We start from the raw sequence: 20224 nt of genomic DNA, 5'->3' as shown, positions 1-20224 counted from the left end.
TTCCCACGTTCCCTTCCTTCAGGGCTGGACCTCAACATTCTTCTTTCTCTGGGTTACACCTACATATTCCCGTCCCTTTCCTCAGGGGTTCACTCCACATGCTCTTCCCTCAGAAATGCATCCCCACACTCCCTTCCCTCAGGGGTAGGCCCCAATATTCCTTTCTCTCTGGGTTACACCTACATTTTCCCTTTCCTCAGGGGTTCACCCCCATTCCCTTCCCTCTGGGGTACACCCCAATATTACCTTCGGTTTTCTCAGGGGTTCACTCACATGCTCTTCCCTCAGAAATACATCCCCACACTCCCTTCCCTCAGGGATAGACCCCAATATTCCTTTCCCTTAGGATTTCAGCCCACATTCCCTTCCCCTCCCTCTGGGGTATACCCCAACATTCCCTTCCCTTGGAGACTCAACCTCACATTCCCTTCCCTGAGAGATACCTCCTCACACTCCTTTCCCTCAGGGGTAGACCCCCAACTCTCCCTTCCCCTCCCTCTGGGGTATACCCCAACATTCCCTTCCCTTGGAGACTCAACCTCACTTTCCCTTCCCTGAGAGATACCTCCTCACACTCCTTTCCCTCAGGGGTAGACCCCCAACTCTCCCTTCCCTTCCCTCTGGGGAATACCCCAATATTCCCTTCCTTTGGGGACTCACCCTCACATTCCCTTCCCTGAGAGATACATCCCCATATTACTTTCCCTCAGGGGTAGACCCCAACTCTCCCTTCCCTTCCCTCTGGGGTACACCCCAATATTCCCTTCCATTATGAGTTCACCCCACTTTCCTTCCCTCTCGAGTACACCCCAATATTCCCTTCCCTTCCCTGAGGAATACATCCCCACATTCCCTTCCCTCAGGCATAGACCCCAACTCTCCCTTCCTACTGGTGTTACCCCAATATTCCCTTCTAATAGGAGTTCACCCCGCTTTCCTTCCCTCTTGAGTACACCCCAATATCCCTTCCCTTGGGGACTCACCCTCACATTGTCTTCCATGAGAGATACATCCCCACACTCCTTTCCCTTAGGGATAGACCCCCCAACTCTCCCTTCTCTTCCCTCTGGGGTAGGGAACACCCCACGTGTTGAGGGCAAAACTCCCTCCAAAGGTGGCTCTGCATGCTCGTGTGTTTCCCCTGAGTCAGCCCCCAGACTGACCCCCAGACTCCCAACCCCCCCTCCTCAGGGGAGACCCCCCCAGGCCTAGATGGGGGAGGGGCGGCTCCTTCCCGCGCAGCGACGTCGCGCCGCGGCCCCGCCCCTCGCAAGCCCCGCCCCTCTCTCCCTCCCTCCCTGCGCGGGCCGGGCAGCGGCGCTCACCGGGCGGCGGGCGGGGGTCGCGGGGCCCGGCGATGGGGGCGGCGCGGCGGGGTGGGCCGGGAGGGGCCGGGGCGCGGGGGCGGCCGGGCCGGGCCCGGGATCCGGCGGGGCCGCCGCGCCGCGCTCTGAGGAGGCGCCTAGGCCAGGCCCCGGCGGCGAGCCCGCCTTCCGGAGTCCCGCCCGCCAACGCCGCAGCCGCACTCTCTCGCGCCGGTCAGCCGCCTCCGCCTCGGGGAAGCTCCTGGCCGGAGGGTGAGGAGGGGAGAGCACGGGGGGCTTTCTCTTTCCCCTCCACTCACGCCCCCCCCCCGGCCTTTCTGGGGGGTGGGGGTGGAATGTGATGTGGCTGCCCCCCCCATTCATAGGGGCACCCTATGGGGAGGGGGAGACTCTTATTGCCCAACTGGGTGACTTTTTCTCCCCCACCCCCCCTCTGCACACCCCTGCCCTTGCTTGTGGGATTGATTCCCCCCCCCCCCGCACACCCCCAGAGGTGCATCATGTGGAGGGGTGGGAGACTCTTTATTTCCCAAGGGGGTGACTTTTTCTCCCCCCTTCCACACCTCCCTGACCTTGTGGCGTGAGGCTTTTTTAGGGGAGGGATATGATTGCCCCCCTCCCACCTTCATAGGGGTATCATATGGGGAGAGGGAGACTCTTATTCCCCAGGGGTGGTTTTTTCCCCTCCCCCATCTGCACACCCCTTGCCCTTTCTTGTGAGGCTTTGGGAGGGAGGGATGTGATTGTTGCCCCCCCCCCCCACCCAGAGGGGCATAATGTGGGGAGGAGGAGACTCGTATTTCCCATGGTGTGGCTTTTCCTTCCTTCCACACCCATCCTGTCCTTGTGGGGTGAGGCTTTTTGTGGGGGAGGGGATATGATCCCCCCCCCTTCCCCAAACTCTTAGGTTTATCTTGAGAGAAGGGGCAAGACTTTTTTCTTCAGGGAGGGGTCTGCTCTCTTCCTGTCCTCGTTGGGTGAGGTTTTTGAGGTGGGGGGAGGGATGTGATTCCTCCCACCCCACACCCATAGGTGCATCATGTGGGGAGCAGAGAGACTTGTTGCCCAAGGGAAGGGTTTTTCCTCCTCCCCTCCCCTCTGCCCTTTCTTGTAGGGGAAGGCTTTGGGGGGAGGGTTGTGATTGCCCCACCCATATGTGCACCATATGGTAGGGGGGGGGGACTTATTTCCCAAGGGAGGGGAGCAAATAGATATGCCCCTTTGGTTTTTGTAGTTTTCCATTGCTTTTTAGAGAGGCTGTGGGGTCAACATTGCGGAGGACTTTAGGGTTGGGTGGAGGCTACATAGGGTCTCTGCTTTGTCGGGGTGTTGGTGTTTGGTGTTTTTTATTGCTTTTGCAGGGGAATAATAGGTTGGGTTTGGGGACGGTAGAGTGGGTATCTCATGCAATAATCTGGGAGGGGAGGTGGTTTGTGAAGCCCTCCTTTTCCAATTTGCTCAGTTAGTTGGTCTGCAGGACAACAGCAGGATTTGAGCCCAGTGGCATCTTAGAGACAAACAAGATTTTTCAAGGGTATAGTTTTCCAGAGTCCGAGCTCCCTTCTTCAGGTATACTGGGTGTTGCCTTCATGTCATGATGGTGGGCTTCCTAGAAGCATTTGACTAACCTCTGTTGGAAACAGTGTGCTGAGCTAGAGGGCTCCTGACCAAGGAAGCTTTGTCTCTCAAAAGCCTATACTCTGAAAATCTGGTTGGTCTTCAAAGTGCCATTGGGTTAAAACCCTTCCGTTTGTGTGCAAGTGTCTTACAAAATGTGGGTTTGTATATACAAGCCCACACTTGTTCCCCAGTTTTATCCATGCATCTTTTTTCTTCTTGGTGCTTAAGGTTTATTTAGGCCTGGACTTTTTTTCTTGTAGGACACTAATCATTGTTCTTTCTCTTTATACATATCAATACCTTCCACTGTTTCTAGTCTTCCCAAGTCTTGGCCAGTCCTAAATGTGGATCCTTTTTTCCTACTTAGTTGGCTGTCCCAGGTCTGGGAACATTTATCATTCATCGCTGCAACATTTTTTTTCCTTCCAGGGACTGAGTCTGCCTTGTTCTGACCTCTCCAGACTACCATGCCGAGCAAGAGGTAAGTTTCATGCCTCTCCATTAGCTAGGCCTGTTGTAAGAGGAGTCTGTAGACCTCTGGTGGGTTCCCTTTGGCAAATCTCAAAAAAAAAACCCTGAGGAGGCCATACCTTTAACTGTGTTTAATGTAGATTAATGGTGTTTAGCCACCATATTTGTTTATGCAGTTCATTTGGGCTGCCTTTCCATTAAAAAAATTTATAGTAGCTGTAAAAGGAATAAGTAAATAGTTATAAAATTATAAATAGTTATAAAAACTAGTTTAAAATTCTTTTTAAAAGCCAGGACCTTCTTCAAGCTTTCCAAGGAAGCTGGAAGACCTGTAGAGATGATGTTAAATGTGCCTTCTGTGGGAAAAAGTTCCACAGTCTAGAGTCCACAGTGGGGAACGCCCTTCCAATAGTTCCTAGTTCTAGCGTTTCTGAATGAAGCCTGAAGGAAGGCCTCCTTCAGTGATTCTAGGACTTGTCCATGTCGATATGGGTAGAACTGATCCTTCAGGCACTGTCCAAGCCATTTGGGATCCTTCAGGCACTGTCCAAGCCTGAAGGAAGGCCTCCTTCAGTGATTCTAGGACTTGTCCATGTTGATATGGGTAGAACTGATCCTTCAGGCACTGTCCAAGCCATTTGGGATCCTTCAGGCACTGTCCAAGCCTGAAGGAAGGCCTCCTTCAGTGATTCTAGGACTTGTCCATGTCGATATGGGTAGAACTGATCCTTCAGGCACTGTCCAAGCCATTTGGGATCCTTCAGGCACTGTCCAAGCCTGAAGGAAGGCCTCCTTCAGTGATTCTAGGACTTGTCCATGTTGATATGGGTAGAACTGATCCTTCAGGCACTGTCCAAGCCATTTGGGATCCTTCAGGCACTGTCCAAGCCTGAAGGAAGGCCTTCAGTGATTCTAGGACTTGTCCATGTCGATATGGGTAGAACTGATCCTTCAGGCACTGTCCAAGCCATTTGGGGCTTTGGAGATTTATAACCACTGGTTTGAATTGGGCTTAGGAGCAAACGGGAGGGCAGTGCTGTTGACCCAATACAGATTGTCTGTATTAACTGCATGTGCCCCTATTAGTACTCTGGTTTCTATACCCGTTACTGGCAGTTTGGATGGCAAGATGCCCCCCACCCCCGGCTGTAATTTGCATTGGGGTTGTCACTGGTTCCGAGCAAATTAACAAGGGGAGTACAAATGCATGAATTTCTAGAGTCCGCATGTGATGGTAAACCTTTGCTTTTTATCTCTTGACAGCGACCACAAGGACAAGAAAACTCCCAGTGAGGATGAAAGGGGTGCGGACTTGGCCGTTCGAACTCGCAAAAGGAAAGCTGATGTTGCAATTGTAAGTGCAAAGTTTTCGGGCCATTGATAGCATAGAAGCAATTGAGGGAAGGGTATAAATCTGGAGCTGTTATTCTGCCTCTAATTAGTCGGCTGCATATTTTAGCCCTGAGTTGATTCTTTTTTTTTTTTAAATATAGTTTTTACAGGATCCAGATGAAGAAATTTCTGCAATGGAAATGTCCAGGAAGAAACAGAATGAAAACCAGGTAATTCCTTTGGCACTTGATCGGTACCTAATAATGCACTAATTAGCTCTTATTGCTTCTTTGAGTCCTAGCTGCTCTAATGCAGTGCTTAAAATTTTGACCTGGTATCTAGGAACCCATTGTTCACAATATTGCCTCCAGAGTAAGGTTGTATAAAATAGAAACCCAAAACACCTCTAATTTGTTAAGACACTCTTGTGCATTTCTTCACCATGCACAAATACATGGGGCTGTATGGGTTTTTTGTTTGTTTAAAAATGAGTCTGTAGAATTCTTATGAATAAAGCTGAGGCATGGCCAATGTTAGAAAGAATATATCTGCTTTATTCATGGAACAGTGCTCTAGACACTAGTTTAAACTGCAGAGGTAAATGATCAGGAAGTAGTTTTGTTTTTTTAATACAGGGGCTAATTCAAAATGCAGTAGGTCTTCCCAGTTCTGGCAGTGACTACTATGATAGCAGATGGGCTCCATTTATCTGCTCTGCTTGTTGTGAATTCCTTTTTCAGTTGTTAGTCAGCCTTTAAACTTTTCACTTTTTAAGCCCCCACATCCAGTGAGGAAGACATTTCTTTCCATTGTGTCCTTTTATGTGAAAGGAATTTCTCAGTTTTGACAAGAAAGGCTGCCTAGCATTCACTCTGATTTTTTTTTTCTTGCACCTGAGCCATATTGTGAGTTTTCTCGCATTGCATTTTGAGATGCGCACATTAAAATGTCTTAGGTGTCCTCTGGCAAGAGGATAATGTGTGACTAGGAAAAAAAAACACATGGATTTTGCAAATATGTTAGTTCTATCCAGGGCTTTTTTTCAGCTGGAACGCAGTGGAACGGAGTTCCGGCACCTCTTGAAAATGGTCACATGGCCGGTGGCCCCGCCCCCTGATCTCCAGAGGGGAGTGTAGATTGCCAGTCTACAATCTAAACTCCCCTCTGTCTGGAGGTTGGGGCAGGACCACCGGCCATGTGACCATTTTCACCGAGGGCAATTTAAACTTTTAAAAGCTCCCCCCCTTGTTCCAGCTGACCCAAAGTGACATCATTGTGCGGGTCCTGAGTTCCACCACTGAGCTCCACCACCACTTTTGCCAGAAAAAAAGCCCTGGTTCTATCTGTACCCTAGGCAGAGAATCAGATTGCCATTTCTTCATTAGGGTGCTACATGGTAACAGGTTTTAAGGTCACCATTATTCGTTACTAACTTTATAGCCCACTTTTTTTTACTAAACTCAAGCAGAGATTGCACAGTGTATGAGACAGTGCGATCAAATGGCATGAGGCATGCCACACCATCAGGTGCGATTGTAAAAGAAGGGAAGGAGAAGAGAGATGGGCCTTGGAGTAGAGCTGTGGGATGCTTGCTGGTGTTACTTTGTCTCCAGTAGAATTACCGTCTTTGTTAACCTTGCAGAATGTTTCCAAAGATCATCAGAACTGTGGTGTACAGTAGTATATAACCTTAAGCGACTTCATAGTTAGGTTCCCAACACCCTCATTTTTTTAAAAAAGCATGAATTTGTGTAAAATGTATTGGCTGTACAGCACATTTTTAGAAATAAAGCCGATAGCACAGCATCTGTTGCTATACAGAGAAAATGGTAACACTGTAACTTATTAGGTAGTTTGAAGGTCAGCTTGGGTCCAGTAGCACCTTAAAGACCGACTAGATTTCCAGGGTATGAGTTTTCAAGGGTCAGACCTCCCTTTGTCAGATATCTCAAAAGCTTGTACCCTGGAAATCTAGTTGGTCTTTAAGGTGCTACTGGACTCTAATCTTGCTTTTCTATTACAGAACACAGCTCCCTGTCTGAAACTGTTTTTGAAGGTCAATGTTGCCAAGGTTTTGGTAGCCCAGTAGAAACTCTTAATCCTGTAACATCCTGTAAATGACCCTTCGGCATAAATATTTGTTAGCCGTTAATTAGAATGGGTCCCATTCTGTCAGCAGCATGCTGAAAGAAGTAAGAGGTATAAGATGAGCACAAGTTACTTTAGTGTGCAAAAAAGTCTGCACCCACCCAAAACTCTTCCACTGAACAGATCATCTGATGACTGAGCTTTTCTGTACATCAGCTAGACAGCTATACCTCAGCTTCCTATACCACATGCAGGCTGTTCATTAGTGGCTTCGGTTTAAAATACAGCTGAAGCTTTTAATTGTGAGGCAGTTACCCTCTTTTATGTGATGAAACGGATGGTTATGGTGCCCAGCTGGCAGAAGCAAAGCGTTTCAGCAAGTGCGTGTCTGGCTCTCAGGACGGTTATGGTGTAGCTAAAATTCTCATCATGTTTCCTGAATTTGCTGTGTTTATGTGTAGATTAGTAAAATGCAACTTGTACATCAGAATAGACAAGCGAGGAGGGACTTGCAGGGGGCGTCTTACTTTCCCCTTCTCCACTACTACTTCTCCCTTCCTTGCAAGTCCCTGTAGCCTCTCCCCTTTTTCTGCTTCCTTCTCTCCTCCATACCCACCAGCCAGCCTACCTTGTCCCTTTGTCTTCAGCCTTCCTTGAAAATGCCATAGCGCACACTGACACTCTTCCTGGTGCTCTCCAAGTGTTTTTAGAAAGTGGGCAGAACCAGGTGAAGCTTTTTAAAGTTTCTGATGTTTATGTTAAAGCAGACAGTGGCTTTGTGTGTGTGTGTAAGGTATTGTCAAGTCGCAGGCGACTTATGGTGACCCCATTGACTTTTCAAGGCAAGAGCTGAGCAGAGGTGATTGGCCATTGCCTGCTTACTCTGGACTTCCTTGGTGGTCTCCCATCCAAATACTAACCAGGGCTAATTCAGCTTGGTTTCCAAGATCTGATGAGATCGGCCTAGGCTGGGCCATCCAGGTCGAAGCTGAAGTGCTTTTCCTGTGCGAATAGTGGAGTGAAAAACACAGTGAAACTTGATTCTGACTCAATACAATTCAGTTGCATGGCTAAAGTGCTTCATGCACCTGACTGGAACAGAAGTCACAAGTTAGGTGCACCAGCACATTTATAATTTAGGTGGAACTTGATAATAGCATCGCTACATCAAATTTTCTTCACGTTTCAGAAACCAGTTATGTGCTTATCAAAATCTGGCCAGAATCTCTCTCTGACTGTACATGTACAAGGGACTCTCACCAGCCCTTCAACACCAGCTGTTATTGCTACAAGTACTAGCGCAGGTTTAAAGTCTCTTGGCTGTTGAGAGAGGGGCTTGTATAAAAGGATAGCCAGAAACAGCAGCAGCGTTTTTCTTTTTGCAAAAGGGTGTTAGATGCCTGCAAAACGATGACATGCTGCCAGATGAGGGGTTTTCTTTATTTTGTTTGTATGCAAGAATATATCTTTAAAACTATGTTCATTTACAAAGCATTCCACTAAACAGAACTGATGGCTGAGATCAATGTTAAGCATAACCTTACTCTTTGACATTTTGTGGTTGGCTCTGTTTCCAGTGGCCGCCATTTTGTCGTTGCAGCCACCACCCTGTGTCAGAATTCCAAAGGTGCCTGCTGGCTCGGAAAGCTTGGGGGGCCCCCCTGTGATAGGTGTTCTAGCCTAGGAGCAGATGGGAGCACCAGCAGGTGCAGCTTCAACAATATCAGCCTCTGCTGTTGCGTATGGAACAAACTTGATTTATCTGGGACCATCGTGGAACAGCTTTGCTCCCCATTATGAATGATGCCAGTAGCAGAAGTAGACTTTCTTTTTCTGCATTGCGTGTGCATCTTAATTTGGGGGCAGAAAAAAAAAGAAGTAGAGCTGTGCTGTATTTTTTCACTTCCTGCTTTCTTCTTATTACTATTATTGTAGCTTCCCAAAGTTGGATAGACTAAAGAGCGCAGTGTATACTATGAATCCTACACTGTGATTTTTTTAAAACTTCTTTGACGGTGTTTTAAGACCTGGCTTCCTGACATTCAAAGAAGAGAATATGTTGGGTTCAGGTGGCTTAAGGAATTGGATAATGATACAGCAGAAGGTGAAAAAAAACCTTATGCTCCCTGGCATGAGGGTGTTTTGCTTTTAACTCCTAGTATTTACAGGGGAGTTTCTGTGCGCTAGTCTCCTGCAGTAAAAATAAACAGGAGGTTAGTGGCACATCACAGACTAACAGTCTTATGGCGGTGGTTATTAAAGGTTCTGAGCCCCGTTCTGGTAGAGGTCACAAGGACAGCATCACTGCAATCACATTTTGCTAGTCTTCAGAGTGCAACAAAAACAGGGATTGTGAATGAATTGAATGGCAATTAATAACACTTAATGTATGATTAATACTTCGTATGAAACTGACTTGGAGTAGCTTTATTTCGTTAGGTGGTCTTGAATTCTGTAACTGTCTTCAGTGTGCAGCTAGATGCCTGTTTAACTCCTAGCATGGCTGCCCAGAGACCCAAAGCGCATCACGTAATCTACCCTCTCGGAAGGCTCTGAGAACCACTCTTCCAGTGTTGCTAGGAAGCATAGTGTGCACTGTCAGGGCACAGGAGGCTTCGGATGCCGATCTGTCTCAGAATTCAGTTTTTACGGTGTTCAGGGATGCTCTGTGCGCTTGAGTGCTTGGGTCGAGGCTGGCTAGACCCTCTAACCTCCATGGATCCATTTTGACACCTGCACAGATCAGCTAGTAAGATGGAGGGTGAGACAAGCAAGGTAGAAAAGTATCAGAAGCAAGCTGGGGACAAAACTTAACTGGCCGAAGGGAGAGCTTGATAATGCTGGACAAATGGAAAAGAGGTATTTTGTGTAGACAAGAGAATTTTTCAAGTGTCATTCTACATTTTTCCCCTTCTAGTTTTTGTTAGAAAATAAGATATCTGGATATCTGTTCGAGTAGCAGTCTGCAAAAGGTGGTGGTTTCACATTTAGTCACTGTTCGCTGATCACCTCAATGGTAACTTTTCAGAAGCGTTGTCTGCAGAAATCAACACAAAGCATGTTTTCTCAGTTATTTACCTCTAAAAAACCAGGTGGAACAAATAGCACAAAGCTAATTTCGCTATGATTAGACAGGGGTTATTTAAAGGTTCTGAGTCTCATTCTGGTAGAGATCACATTCCTGAACAGGCTTTTCTGTAGTCTTTAACATGGTTACAGTATTGTGTGGGTGTGTAAAGAGGGGAAAAAGAAGCTTGAAAATAATGTTTGTGTGTACTGCAGGTTTATACTCTATTTTACAGCCATGTTATGCAGTGCATGCATCTTCAGGTTCATACTCTGTTTTATAGCTATGTTATACAATATATTGCCTCTTCCGATATCTGCTTGATGTTCTCCTATGGTTAAAATGGTATCTTTTAGTTATTTCTTCGCAAACTGTGGGGATGTTAGTATACTGTGAGGTGGGGGTTATGCTAGTTTATCTTCCACAAAAGTTTTTGTCTCCCAGCAGTTGATTATCTCAGGTGCTCAGTTAACCAGCATTGCCCAGAGAGCAGGCTTCCCCCCCCCCCCCCCCGAAACCATTGTAGCTGTGCTTCTTTGGGCAGGTGTGCGCCCGCGCTGCTGCTTGCCGTCTTGATGTCTCTCTGGCCATTGCTGAGCTTTTGACAGCTGGCCCCGACAGCCGATTTTATCCTTGGGTTTGCCCTTCCCCCTCAGCCTGCCTTGAGTTGTTGGGAGCCAGATGTGCTGGGGGGCTTCTGGAAAGAGTGGAGGGTGCTGCCATGGTGTCACCAACAGGGTGGGGTTTGGTTCCTGTCTGCAGGAATTTAAAAAAAAAAAGCCAGCATTCTTTCTGGTTTTGTGTGTGCGCGCGTTTATTTCCACAGGAATTCTGAGAAAGCAGGATATTTTTTTGGGAGTCCCATCGGTTTCCTCTACACCCGAAGTCCTAATCCCCTTCTTTCTTGGTTTCTGCCATCATTAGGTGGACAGTAAATAGATGGGATGAGAGCTTGGCATCTTCCATGCAAAACATATTTGCCCAGGAAAAGCAAATACAGTGTTTTAGAAAGACTGCTTGCTGCCTTTGTGGCCATTTGTTTTTTTTCCTTTGGCAACTATGCCTCTTCAGAAAGCAGGGCAAAAGGTAAATGGTCATATAGACAAGAAGATGGTCCTTAATGCCCTCCCCTTTGTTTTTCTTTTAATAGCTGTCCTTAAAGTTTGATGCGCATCCACAGCCCCATACGGTGATCCCCACACCAGACAAAGATGATGAGCTTGGAAGTCCAGACTTCTCTTCCATGCATCAAAGGCTGATTTCGGCTAGAGCGTCACCGTTGCCTGTATTGGGGTAACATTTTTTCCTTCAGTTCATAGTCTAATGTGATGGTGGTCTCAGATGAAGCAAAGTTTAACATAACTTACCTCCTTTCCTCCCCTTTTTAGCTGGGCGAATAGGGATGAAGTATGGAGAAACATGATAAACAAGGAACAGGCATATGTGAGGGACAAGCAGTATATGCAAAGGCACCCGCTCTTGCAACCTAAAATGCGGGTAGTGCTCCTTGACTGGCTAATGGAGGTGAGTTTTACTCTTTGCTGATGGCTTGGTGCAAGTTTTGTTGGCAGCAGTCTGGCCCTACAAGTGATTGGGAGCGGGGGATGGAGGGGGGAGGTTGCGGTTGGGAGTATCACAAACAACTGAGGTTTCCCTTCCATGAATAGCTAACATATCTAACATCTCAAGATAGAGTAATCACTTCTACCTTGTCCTCAGCATTTAGTACCAATTGCTCTGTAGCGACAACTGCTGAGACTTGTGTGTTGTTAAGTGCCATCGAGTTGCTTCCAACCTATGGCGACCCTAGGAATGAAAGGCCTCCAAAACATCGTATCGTTAACGGGCTTGCCCGGATCTTGCAAACTTGGAGGAGTCCAGCCATCTCATTTTGGGTCTTCCTCTTTTCCTACTGCCTTCAACTTTTCCTAGCATTGTTGACTTTTTTTCCAGAGAGTATTGTCTTCTCACGATGTGACCAAAGTATGACAGCCTCAGTTTTGTCATTTTAGCTTCTAGGGAGAATTCGGGTGTGATTTGATGTAGAACCCACTCATTTGTCTTTTTGGCCATCCATGTTAACTGCAAAACTGCTCCAGCACCACATTTCAGATGAATCCATTTTCTTCCTGTCAGATTTCTTCTCTGTCCAACTTTCACATTCATACATAGTAAAAGGGAATGCCGTAGTTGGAATTATCTTGATCTTTGTCCCCAGAGAGGATCTGTTCTAATTCCCTCATCGCTGCTCTTCCAAGTCTCTAACCTTCTTCTGATTTCTTGGCTGCAGTCTTCCTTTCGGTTGATGATTGAACCAAGGAATAGAAAATCTTTAACAATTTCAATTTCTTCATTGTCAATCTTAAAATTGCTTGATTCCTCAGTAGCCATTATTTTTGTCGTCTTGATGTTCAGCTGTTTTTTCCTGGCTTCATCTGTTTTTCTAGCAAAACAAACTATATAACCGCACCCTACTAACTACGCTATATCAATAAAGAACTATTCAACAGTTTTTTTAATCAAGAGCTTTCATGAAGCAAATTGTGCCCAGTTGATACAAGTATATACATAATACAATTTCACATCACCTGAGGATAATCATCCATCATAAGAAAACTTCATAATATGTATAGGTATATACAATTGCTAGTTCATTTTGCTAGTTTGCTCCGCACCTCTCTCTTTTGTTAACTTCATCTGTTTTTCAGCAAAAACAGAATTTGAAATGAGTTGGGTAATGTGAAAATGAAAACATTTTTCTCTCCTACTTCCCATCCCCTTACTCTGAGAAACTTATGCTGTATTTTCCCCAAAGTTTATTTTTTCTGTACTCCTGTCCGCTTCTTGCTCTTGCAGCCTAGACTGACATGAGAGTTGCATAGCATCATGCTGATGGCACAGAGGAACCCCCCCCCATAAGGATGGGGCCTGCTAGGGGCAGTTGAATTCCTCTAAAACAAAAGCTTAAGATAAGCCAGATTCCTAATAGCTCTGTGGTTAATTGGGAGGAATACTTGGAGGATTCACTAAGCAACTAGAGAGTGCTATTTTGTACAGCAAGAGATAAAAAATATCTGTTAGGACAGCAAAGTTTAGCTGTGTTGTCAGCAAGATGAATGCAGGTACCATTCGTCTTCTGAAAAAGCAGCCCTGTGAAATGTAAACAATCCTGAATTGATGTGAAGAGGCAGAATAACGTTCTTCCGTCTGTCTGCAGGTCTGTGAAGTCTACAAACTCCACAGAGAGACGTTTTATTTGGCACAAGACTTCTTTGATCGGTTCATGGCAACGCAGCACAATATTGTAAAGACTCTTCTGCAACTTATTGGGATTTCTTCTTTATTTATAGCCGCAAAGCTTGAGGTGAAGTGAATTTAGCATTCAAGTTTATTTAGAAGCTGAAAATGCCTGGTGAACATCTTGTACGTAGGCCACATTTAGTTGAAACGTAACAGAGTGGCGTTTGGAACTGGAGAAAATACATTGTACATCATTCGCCCAGTTCTACATGTTGTCATTGTTACTACACAAAATGGCTTCCTTAATGGACTTCTGTAATTTGTACAAGGGCAAGATGTGATGAAACTCCAGGAGACTATGAATGAATTTTCCAAAGGGGCGGGGTAGTTAATTCTCCCATACGCATCTTTTTAAAGATGTCGAATGATGCCCAAACTGATATTTGTCCCATTTGGGGGAAACCTAGAGCTCTGGGGGCCTGTTTGAATTGTGGGAAAGCGGGAAAATCCTCATATGCTGTGACTGTGACACAATTGTGGGTGAGGAGCTACTATTTACCAATTTAAAAATTCTCACACTCGGTTATGGATTTTGCAAAGTCTGGTGTTGGTGAACCCTAACATTGAAAATCATTACTTGCTTAAGTTGATGCCTGACTATTCAAAACTAGAAATAGCTTCTAGGTTATGTGGCAAGGTAGCTCAAGTTGGCAATATATTATTGCAATTGTAATGTTTTTTACATTATAGCCCACTCTATTCAAAGTGTTAAAGGAGAACTATTGAATTGTACATCCACACAGTGCGGGGGAAGACTGCTTAACTGTTAGTAACAATCCAGGGTCTCATTCCCCCCCCCCCCCCACCTCCAATCTTCTGGAAGATAAGGACATGTAATCCTTGAATAGTCAGTTTGGTGTAGTTAAGAGCGGCAGGACTCTAATCCGGAGAACCAGGTTTGATTCCTCACTCCTCCTCTTGAAGCCTGCTGGGTGATCTTAGAATAGCTCAGTCTTCTTCTTGGGCAGATTTATATTGCCAGCTTTAATTAGGTGTTTTTTTTTTAAAGACTCTGCTTTTCTGTGTAAAGTATTCTTGAATTTGGGGTGTGTGTATATACACACACTCACACATACAGTAATTGCCTGTCTGCTTGCGATTACATTTGCTCGTATTGAAACACTAAGAAAGAACGGTAGGTTGGAACCCATCAACTTTTCCACCGGCAAAAGAGGAAAGAGGAGCAACTTTTGCCAAATTCTCCACCTCAACAAAGCCCCCGTTCGGCATGGCTGTTTTTTGCCCATATGAATCTAGCAATTGCTGCCATAGCCCTTCACGGATCAGCCCTTCCTCTCCTTTGCTCCCCTGGGAAAGGTGGTAGGTTCCAACCTCTTCATAATTTTATTAAAGAAAATTATTTTTAAAAAGAACCTTTTTATTTATGTATTGATCGATATTGGTGTATGTAATACGTAATGCTTACTGTATACGGTATGCACGAAAGCAAGGCCCGGCCTCCTTGTATTTTTGTCCTTTCGCTTGCCCTCCCCATTGCAGTAGCCTAGAAACTGATGTTGCTGCAGGCGCTTCTGTCAGGTGCCTGTCCTCTTGTTCGCAGATGACATGGTTTTGTTATCCTTAACTAAGATCGGCCTGAGGAGGCTCTTGAATAAATTGGGCTAGTACTGCGATGCGGAAGGCTTGCGAATAAATTATGCCAAGTCTAAAGTGCTGGTCTTTAGGAAACGTCCAAGGAAATCTATCTGGAGCATTCTTGGCAAATGCAGCACGTACAAATATCTGGGTATAACCTTTTCTGAAACCCTGTCCTGGCGCCCCCACATTACATTATTAAAGGCTACTTCCATGAAGAACTTGGGGGCACTACTGAAGTTCTTCTTCTCCAAAGCTGGAGGAATGGTTGATCCAATTCTTAAATTGTTTGGGAGCAAGGTAATCGCAGCTATGTTATATGGCTCAGAGATCTGGGGATGGGAAGATCAGATACTATCTTCATTAGAAACAGTACGGAATTACTGTGTGAGACGGATCTTTGCTCTGCCCAAGGGTTCCCCCGTGGCAGAGGGCGGAATTGGGAATTGTTTCCCTGAAAGCCAGGGCTCATGTAAGAACTTTGGAGGAAAAGTATAAATCAACCACAGGATTCCTTGGGTGCCCAAAGTTTCTGTTTGCTCTTGAAATCCTCCCAAGAGACTAGGTGATTACTGGACTTCCATCCAGTTGAAATATTCAATCCCTGATGACCTAACTGAGCGGGCACTTCTGTCAATGAACTGTCTGCAAAGCGTACCATGGAAGGAGATGGGTTAGTTAAATTCTGTTCAAGCTGGATGAGAACAGAGAGGCTTAGTCAGCAGTATAAAGGTTGTTGCTACTATGAATGCAGAAGAAGCCAATACGGGGTTGGAAACTGGGCAAGATGATGTGTTTTCACACCCAAACTTAAGTGATACTCGCTGTTGCTTCCCTTTTTGGCAATTTTGACACAGGAGGGCATGATCCTTGACGACTGATCTCTTGTCTCTGACGTGTGAAGCTGCTATCGTGCGATACGTGCAGTTACCGCTTGTGCTGATTGGCATACAGGGAGGTTTCCAGCGCTCGGATCGATCAGAATAGTCTCGTTACCCAAAATTGTAGACTGCGATAGTTATCGTCGTGTCTGAAACCATCTGGCTTTGCCATTACTGTGATTCTAAATGCCACTGACAACATACTGATGTCTTCATATTTTAGGAAATCTATCCTCCGAAGTTGCATCAGTTCGCATATGTTACAGATGGGGCTTGCACAGAGGACGAAATCCTTAGCATGGAACTCATCGTTATGAAGGTAGGGCTTGAGTCTTCGCGAGCTTTTTTTGCAAGGACAAGAAAGGAAAGGTGTCTTTCTGTTCTTAAAAGCAGCAGTCTCTAAGGCCCTGTACAAAGCCTTTCATAAGCCACTCAGTTCACATGTTACACACATACCCCTTTAGGGTTAGATAGCCTTGCATGACGCTGGCTGTATATTTTATTTTCCCTTATCATTACTTCTTCTTTAAAAGCAGTTGGTGAATAGAACCTTCTCGCTGTTGATGGTTATCTTGAACAGTATAGCTCAACACCCTAAGATACTGGGCTACTAAAAGTTCTGGAGTTAAAACGTGGTTATGATGGATCCCCCCCCCCTTCAGTCCCCCACTGTTCCTAAGAGATGCTTATAAATTCATTCAGATTGTTGCAGAACCCCTCCAAACCTACACAATTTTACGCAAAATGGTATCCTTTTTTGGACTTTCTATCCCAGAATTCATGGCTGGTCTCTAAGCTACCTTATTATACGGTTATAAACCCTGAGATTTGAATTATAGGCTTGTTATGTGATATAATGGATTTACTTGTTTATCATTCTTCCTACAAAGCTGCTGCTTACCTTATACTGTATTTGAACGCCGTTAATGGTGTACACTTCTTATCTAATTGTGTGTTAACTGCTGTTATTACTCTCTTGCCTGAGCATAATTACGTATAGTACCATGTTATGTGTATGTAGTTATTGTTACTCTTGTTATGTGTTAAAAATTTTAATTAAAAAAAAAGAGAGATGCTTATAAATTCATGAACAGGCTTTAGAACGGTCGTCTCCAACGCTTATTTGTTTAACCCCGGTGTAAAAGTTGCGCAAGGCAAGAGCTTGCCACGACAGGCCACGTGGTGACTTTGCGTGAAGGTTGTCAAATGCCGCCGCTGTGCTTGGGTGTTACTGTGTTAGCGAAAAAGAGCCAGCGACATTGGCTTAGATCCTGAAGAGATCCCGTTTATGCTTTTATTTTGTAAGCCATGAGAACTCTTTAATTCAGGGTGAAAATATCTTTTAAAAAGTGATAAATATTCCAGTTTCTGTGCATATTCTTTTTCCTAGGCACTTAATTGGAATTTGAGTCCCCTGACAGTTGTATCCTGGCTTAACGTATACATGCAAGTCGCCTACCTGAATGAGATCTGTGAAGTGCTGCTACCACGATATCCCCAACAAGTATTTGTGCAAATAGCAGAAGTAAGAGTGGGTTCTCTTCCTAAAGTTGACAGGAAATACTTAAGAAATTGCCTTTGGCCAACCCTTCCCCTTCTTTCTGTAGCTTTTAGATCTTTGTGTGCTGGACGTTGGCTGTCTGGAATATACGTACGGCATTCTAGCTGCTTCCGCCTTGTACCACTTCTCTTCTTGTGAGTTGATGCAGAAGGTTTCAGGTAAGCTGCCCCCCCCTTTTTTTTTTTAGCTTGACAGCTCTAATATGTTGGCGGAGTTGAGTCACGACTTTACATACAAAGCTTCCTTTCTAACTTTCTAGGTTATGAACTGCGCGACATAGAAGAGTGTGTGAAATGGATGGTTCCTTTTGCACTGGCCATCCGGGAGGCGGGGAGTTCTCCGCTCAAACATTTCAGAGGCGTTCCTGCAGAAGATTTGCACAATATACAAACGCACATAAATACCTTTGATTTGTTGGTAAGCTTCACACGGTGTCGCCTGCTAGCGGCAAAACGCACCTTGTTCTTGCAGAGTTCAAAAATACTTGAGCGCAAGTGAATTCCAACACGTGTGTGTGTGTGTGTTTCTCAAAAGGCAAGATGAGAGCTTGTCTAGAAGAGCAGGTGCCTTCCAGACTTGCTAGCAAAAGTTATCAAGAGCCATCGTGGTGCAGTACAATACGGTTCTTTATTTACTGTCATTTGACCAATCATAATATAACACATTTACACTGAGAAAGAAAATCCAAAGCATACAATGGAGCAAATAAATCAATGTAAAATTAAGGTCTAATTGCTGTACAATATAATTTCCGAGGTCTGAATATCACCAAGCAATATCTGATGGGTAATCTTGTCATTCTTATTGGATAGGAGATACTCAAGTCTGACTTTTTCAGTATGATCATCTCATCACGTGCTTCCTTATAATATGAGCATCTAAAAAACTTGTGCTCTATAATTTCCACCTCTCTCAGCAGACAGGAGCAAAGCCTTTCCAGATAAGGGATTTTATTATATCTGCCTTCCAGTACTGCAGAGCCCAAGCAGCTTGAGCCACTGTGGTGTAATGGTTATAATGTCAAACCAAGACTTGGAAACACCTAGGTTCAAATTCTCACTCTGTCATAAATTGACCTTGTGGTGGTCATTCTGACCTACACAGGGTGGTGGCGATGCTGAAATGGAGAAGGGGAAGTCACAGTACATCAGACTACATGTTTTTAGGAAAGTACAGTTCCATTCAAAGAAGTGGGAGGGGGAAATGGAAATAAATACAGACGATTGATCTCTGATTTGGTCTGTATTCCCTAAGCCGCACAGGGGCTGTCTAAAGTCTTGGAACTTACATAGGAAAGAGCATTTTCAAATCAGAACTCTGCAAGTACTGGGGGGAAAATAATTTTCCACTGTAGACCTATAAGACCATTGCCAAGCAGAGTAGGCAGTATAGCAGTGACTTAAGTGAACTAATGGTCTGACATCGTAAATGGCAGTTTAATAGGTTCAAGATATAAAAGCGGGGAAAGTATGCATTCGAATGCACGTCCCTGAAATGTGTGCTTGGCTGTCCTCATAAAACACAGGCAGAAAAGAACAGTAAAACACACATGTAGATTGTGAGTATTACAATACATGTATATGTAGGCATTTCACCTTTGCAGCTCTTGTATATCTTGTGCTCTGGCATTTCATAACAGGGTTTCTCCTAAAACATGAGAAAACGCAAACCTGAGCAGTTGAGTAAATGGTGTCTGTGCTGTCCAGATAATGCCCTCTTGTCATTCTTCTCTTCTAGGATAAAGTTGAAGCACAACGGGCCATACTGGCTGAGAAAAACCGGACATCACCTTTACCTACCGGTGTCCTCACTCCACCGCAGAGCAGTAAGAAACTGTCTTTTACATCTCAGCAGCTGTGACCGCACAAGCTGCCCGGACTCGAGGACCTTTTTTTGTGGCTAAAGTGCCTCTTTGTTTGTCGATTCTTGGTTCTCTACTGTGAGATGCTGCCAATGACAGAGAAGCCTTATGAATTCTTAAAAGGAAAACTTGTGTTTTTTTTTTGATGGATGAAACTTGCATTATGAGAATTATTTTTACTGAACACTTTTTAAAAAATGACCTGATCAAGTCCACCAACCACCTAAAAAAACAGGCATTTGCTTGATTTTGCTGCTAAGGAAGGTGATACTTGATGTGCTGGTAGGTTGCAAGACGGGCTTCGGCCCCTGCTGCTTTTGGAGCGCCGAACTGGAGATGCTCTAGCTTGGGACTAACTGTGGAAAGCAAGCATCTCTTCAGACCTTTAGTTTACAGGTTGGTACTTTTTAAAAGAGAAACACTTTTTGTAAATTCTATGATGTCTCTTGATTTTTAAATAAAATGCTATCTGCTGAGTTTTATGCAAATATTCAGTGCTACATGGGGTTTTTTTTTAAAAAAAAGGAAACAACTCAAAGGTAAAAAGAGGAACGAAGGTTTTGTTTTTCCAAGAACTACTAAGAGGCGAGAAGTAACTTCCATTGCGCTGTTTCCGCGATTTACAGATTGCCATGGGCACGGCCAATTTCCAGCAATTGAAACTGGTAGCCTGACACACGGGCCTCTCCTGCATTGCAGTTCATGCTCCAAACTCTGTATCTATCTCCCTTCCCCTTCCCATTTTGGTGCCTTTCCAAAAAAAAAAAAAAGCTATGTTCAGGGATGCTCTCCACAGGACCCTTGTTGCTGCTCTGCTCCATAAAGCAACATCTGTATGAAAACAGTAATTGGATTAGTTGAACCATATTCGGAATTTGTTCTGTTTATTTTACCCCAAAGATTTTCTGTAGTATTCAGCAAGCAATGTACTGGGCAATGCCCATGCCCTCCCAATAAGTCTTTCATGCAAGGAATACACAGTGCCAGTGGGATTAGATCGATCCATGGAGAAAGAGGTCCGTCAGTGGCTGCTAGGCTATGGTGAGGAAAGGGAACCTCCATAGACAGGGGCAGCAAGCCCGTGCATACCAGCGGTAGGAGGCGACATCAGGAAAAGGCCTC

At 45.0% G+C, this 20224-nt stretch overlaps 2 protein-coding genes across 3 annotated transcripts in view; one reads left to right on the top strand and one right to left on the bottom strand.

The window, feature by feature from the left end:
* The window catches only part of LOC129344176 (uncharacterized protein F13E9.13, mitochondrial-like), a 33622-nt gene extending 32226 nt beyond the window's left edge, over nt 1-1396 (bottom strand). The window contains exon 1 of the mRNA XM_055000702.1: nt 1326-1396. The gene's annotated coding sequence lies outside the window, so the exon portion shown is untranslated. The remainder of the gene's footprint in view (nt 1-1325) is intronic.
* A 92-nt stretch (nt 1397-1488) lies between these two features.
* On the top strand, nt 1489-19571 carry CCNE1 (cyclin E1). Of its 2 annotated transcripts, none has more exons than XM_055000701.1 (12): nt 1489-1577; nt 3375-3426; nt 4680-4770; nt 4919-4978; nt 11054-11196; nt 11292-11427; nt 13121-13267; nt 15904-15999; nt 17071-17205; nt 17288-17399; nt 17501-17658; nt 18979-19571. In XM_055000701.1, exons 2-12 carry the CDS (start codon nt 3413-3415, stop codon nt 19099-19101), a joined length of 1215 nt encoding a protein of 404 aa, XP_054856676.1. In that variant the 5' UTR covers nt 1489-1577; nt 3375-3412; the 3' UTR covers nt 19102-19571. The 2 variants fall into 2 exon arrangements, with proteins under 2 accessions (XP_054856676.1, XP_054856675.1); XM_055000700.1 differs by having other exon boundaries at nt 4910-4978.
* Nucleotides 19572-20224: the final 653 nt, after the last annotated feature.

Source organism: Eublepharis macularius, chromosome 16 (assembly GCF_028583425.1).
Source record: "Eublepharis macularius isolate TG4126 chromosome 16, MPM_Emac_v1.0, whole genome shotgun sequence".
Lineage (NCBI taxonomy): Eukaryota > Metazoa > Chordata > Lepidosauria > Squamata > Eublepharidae > Eublepharis > Eublepharis macularius.
This window is presented reverse-complemented; position numbering and strand designations above follow the sequence as displayed.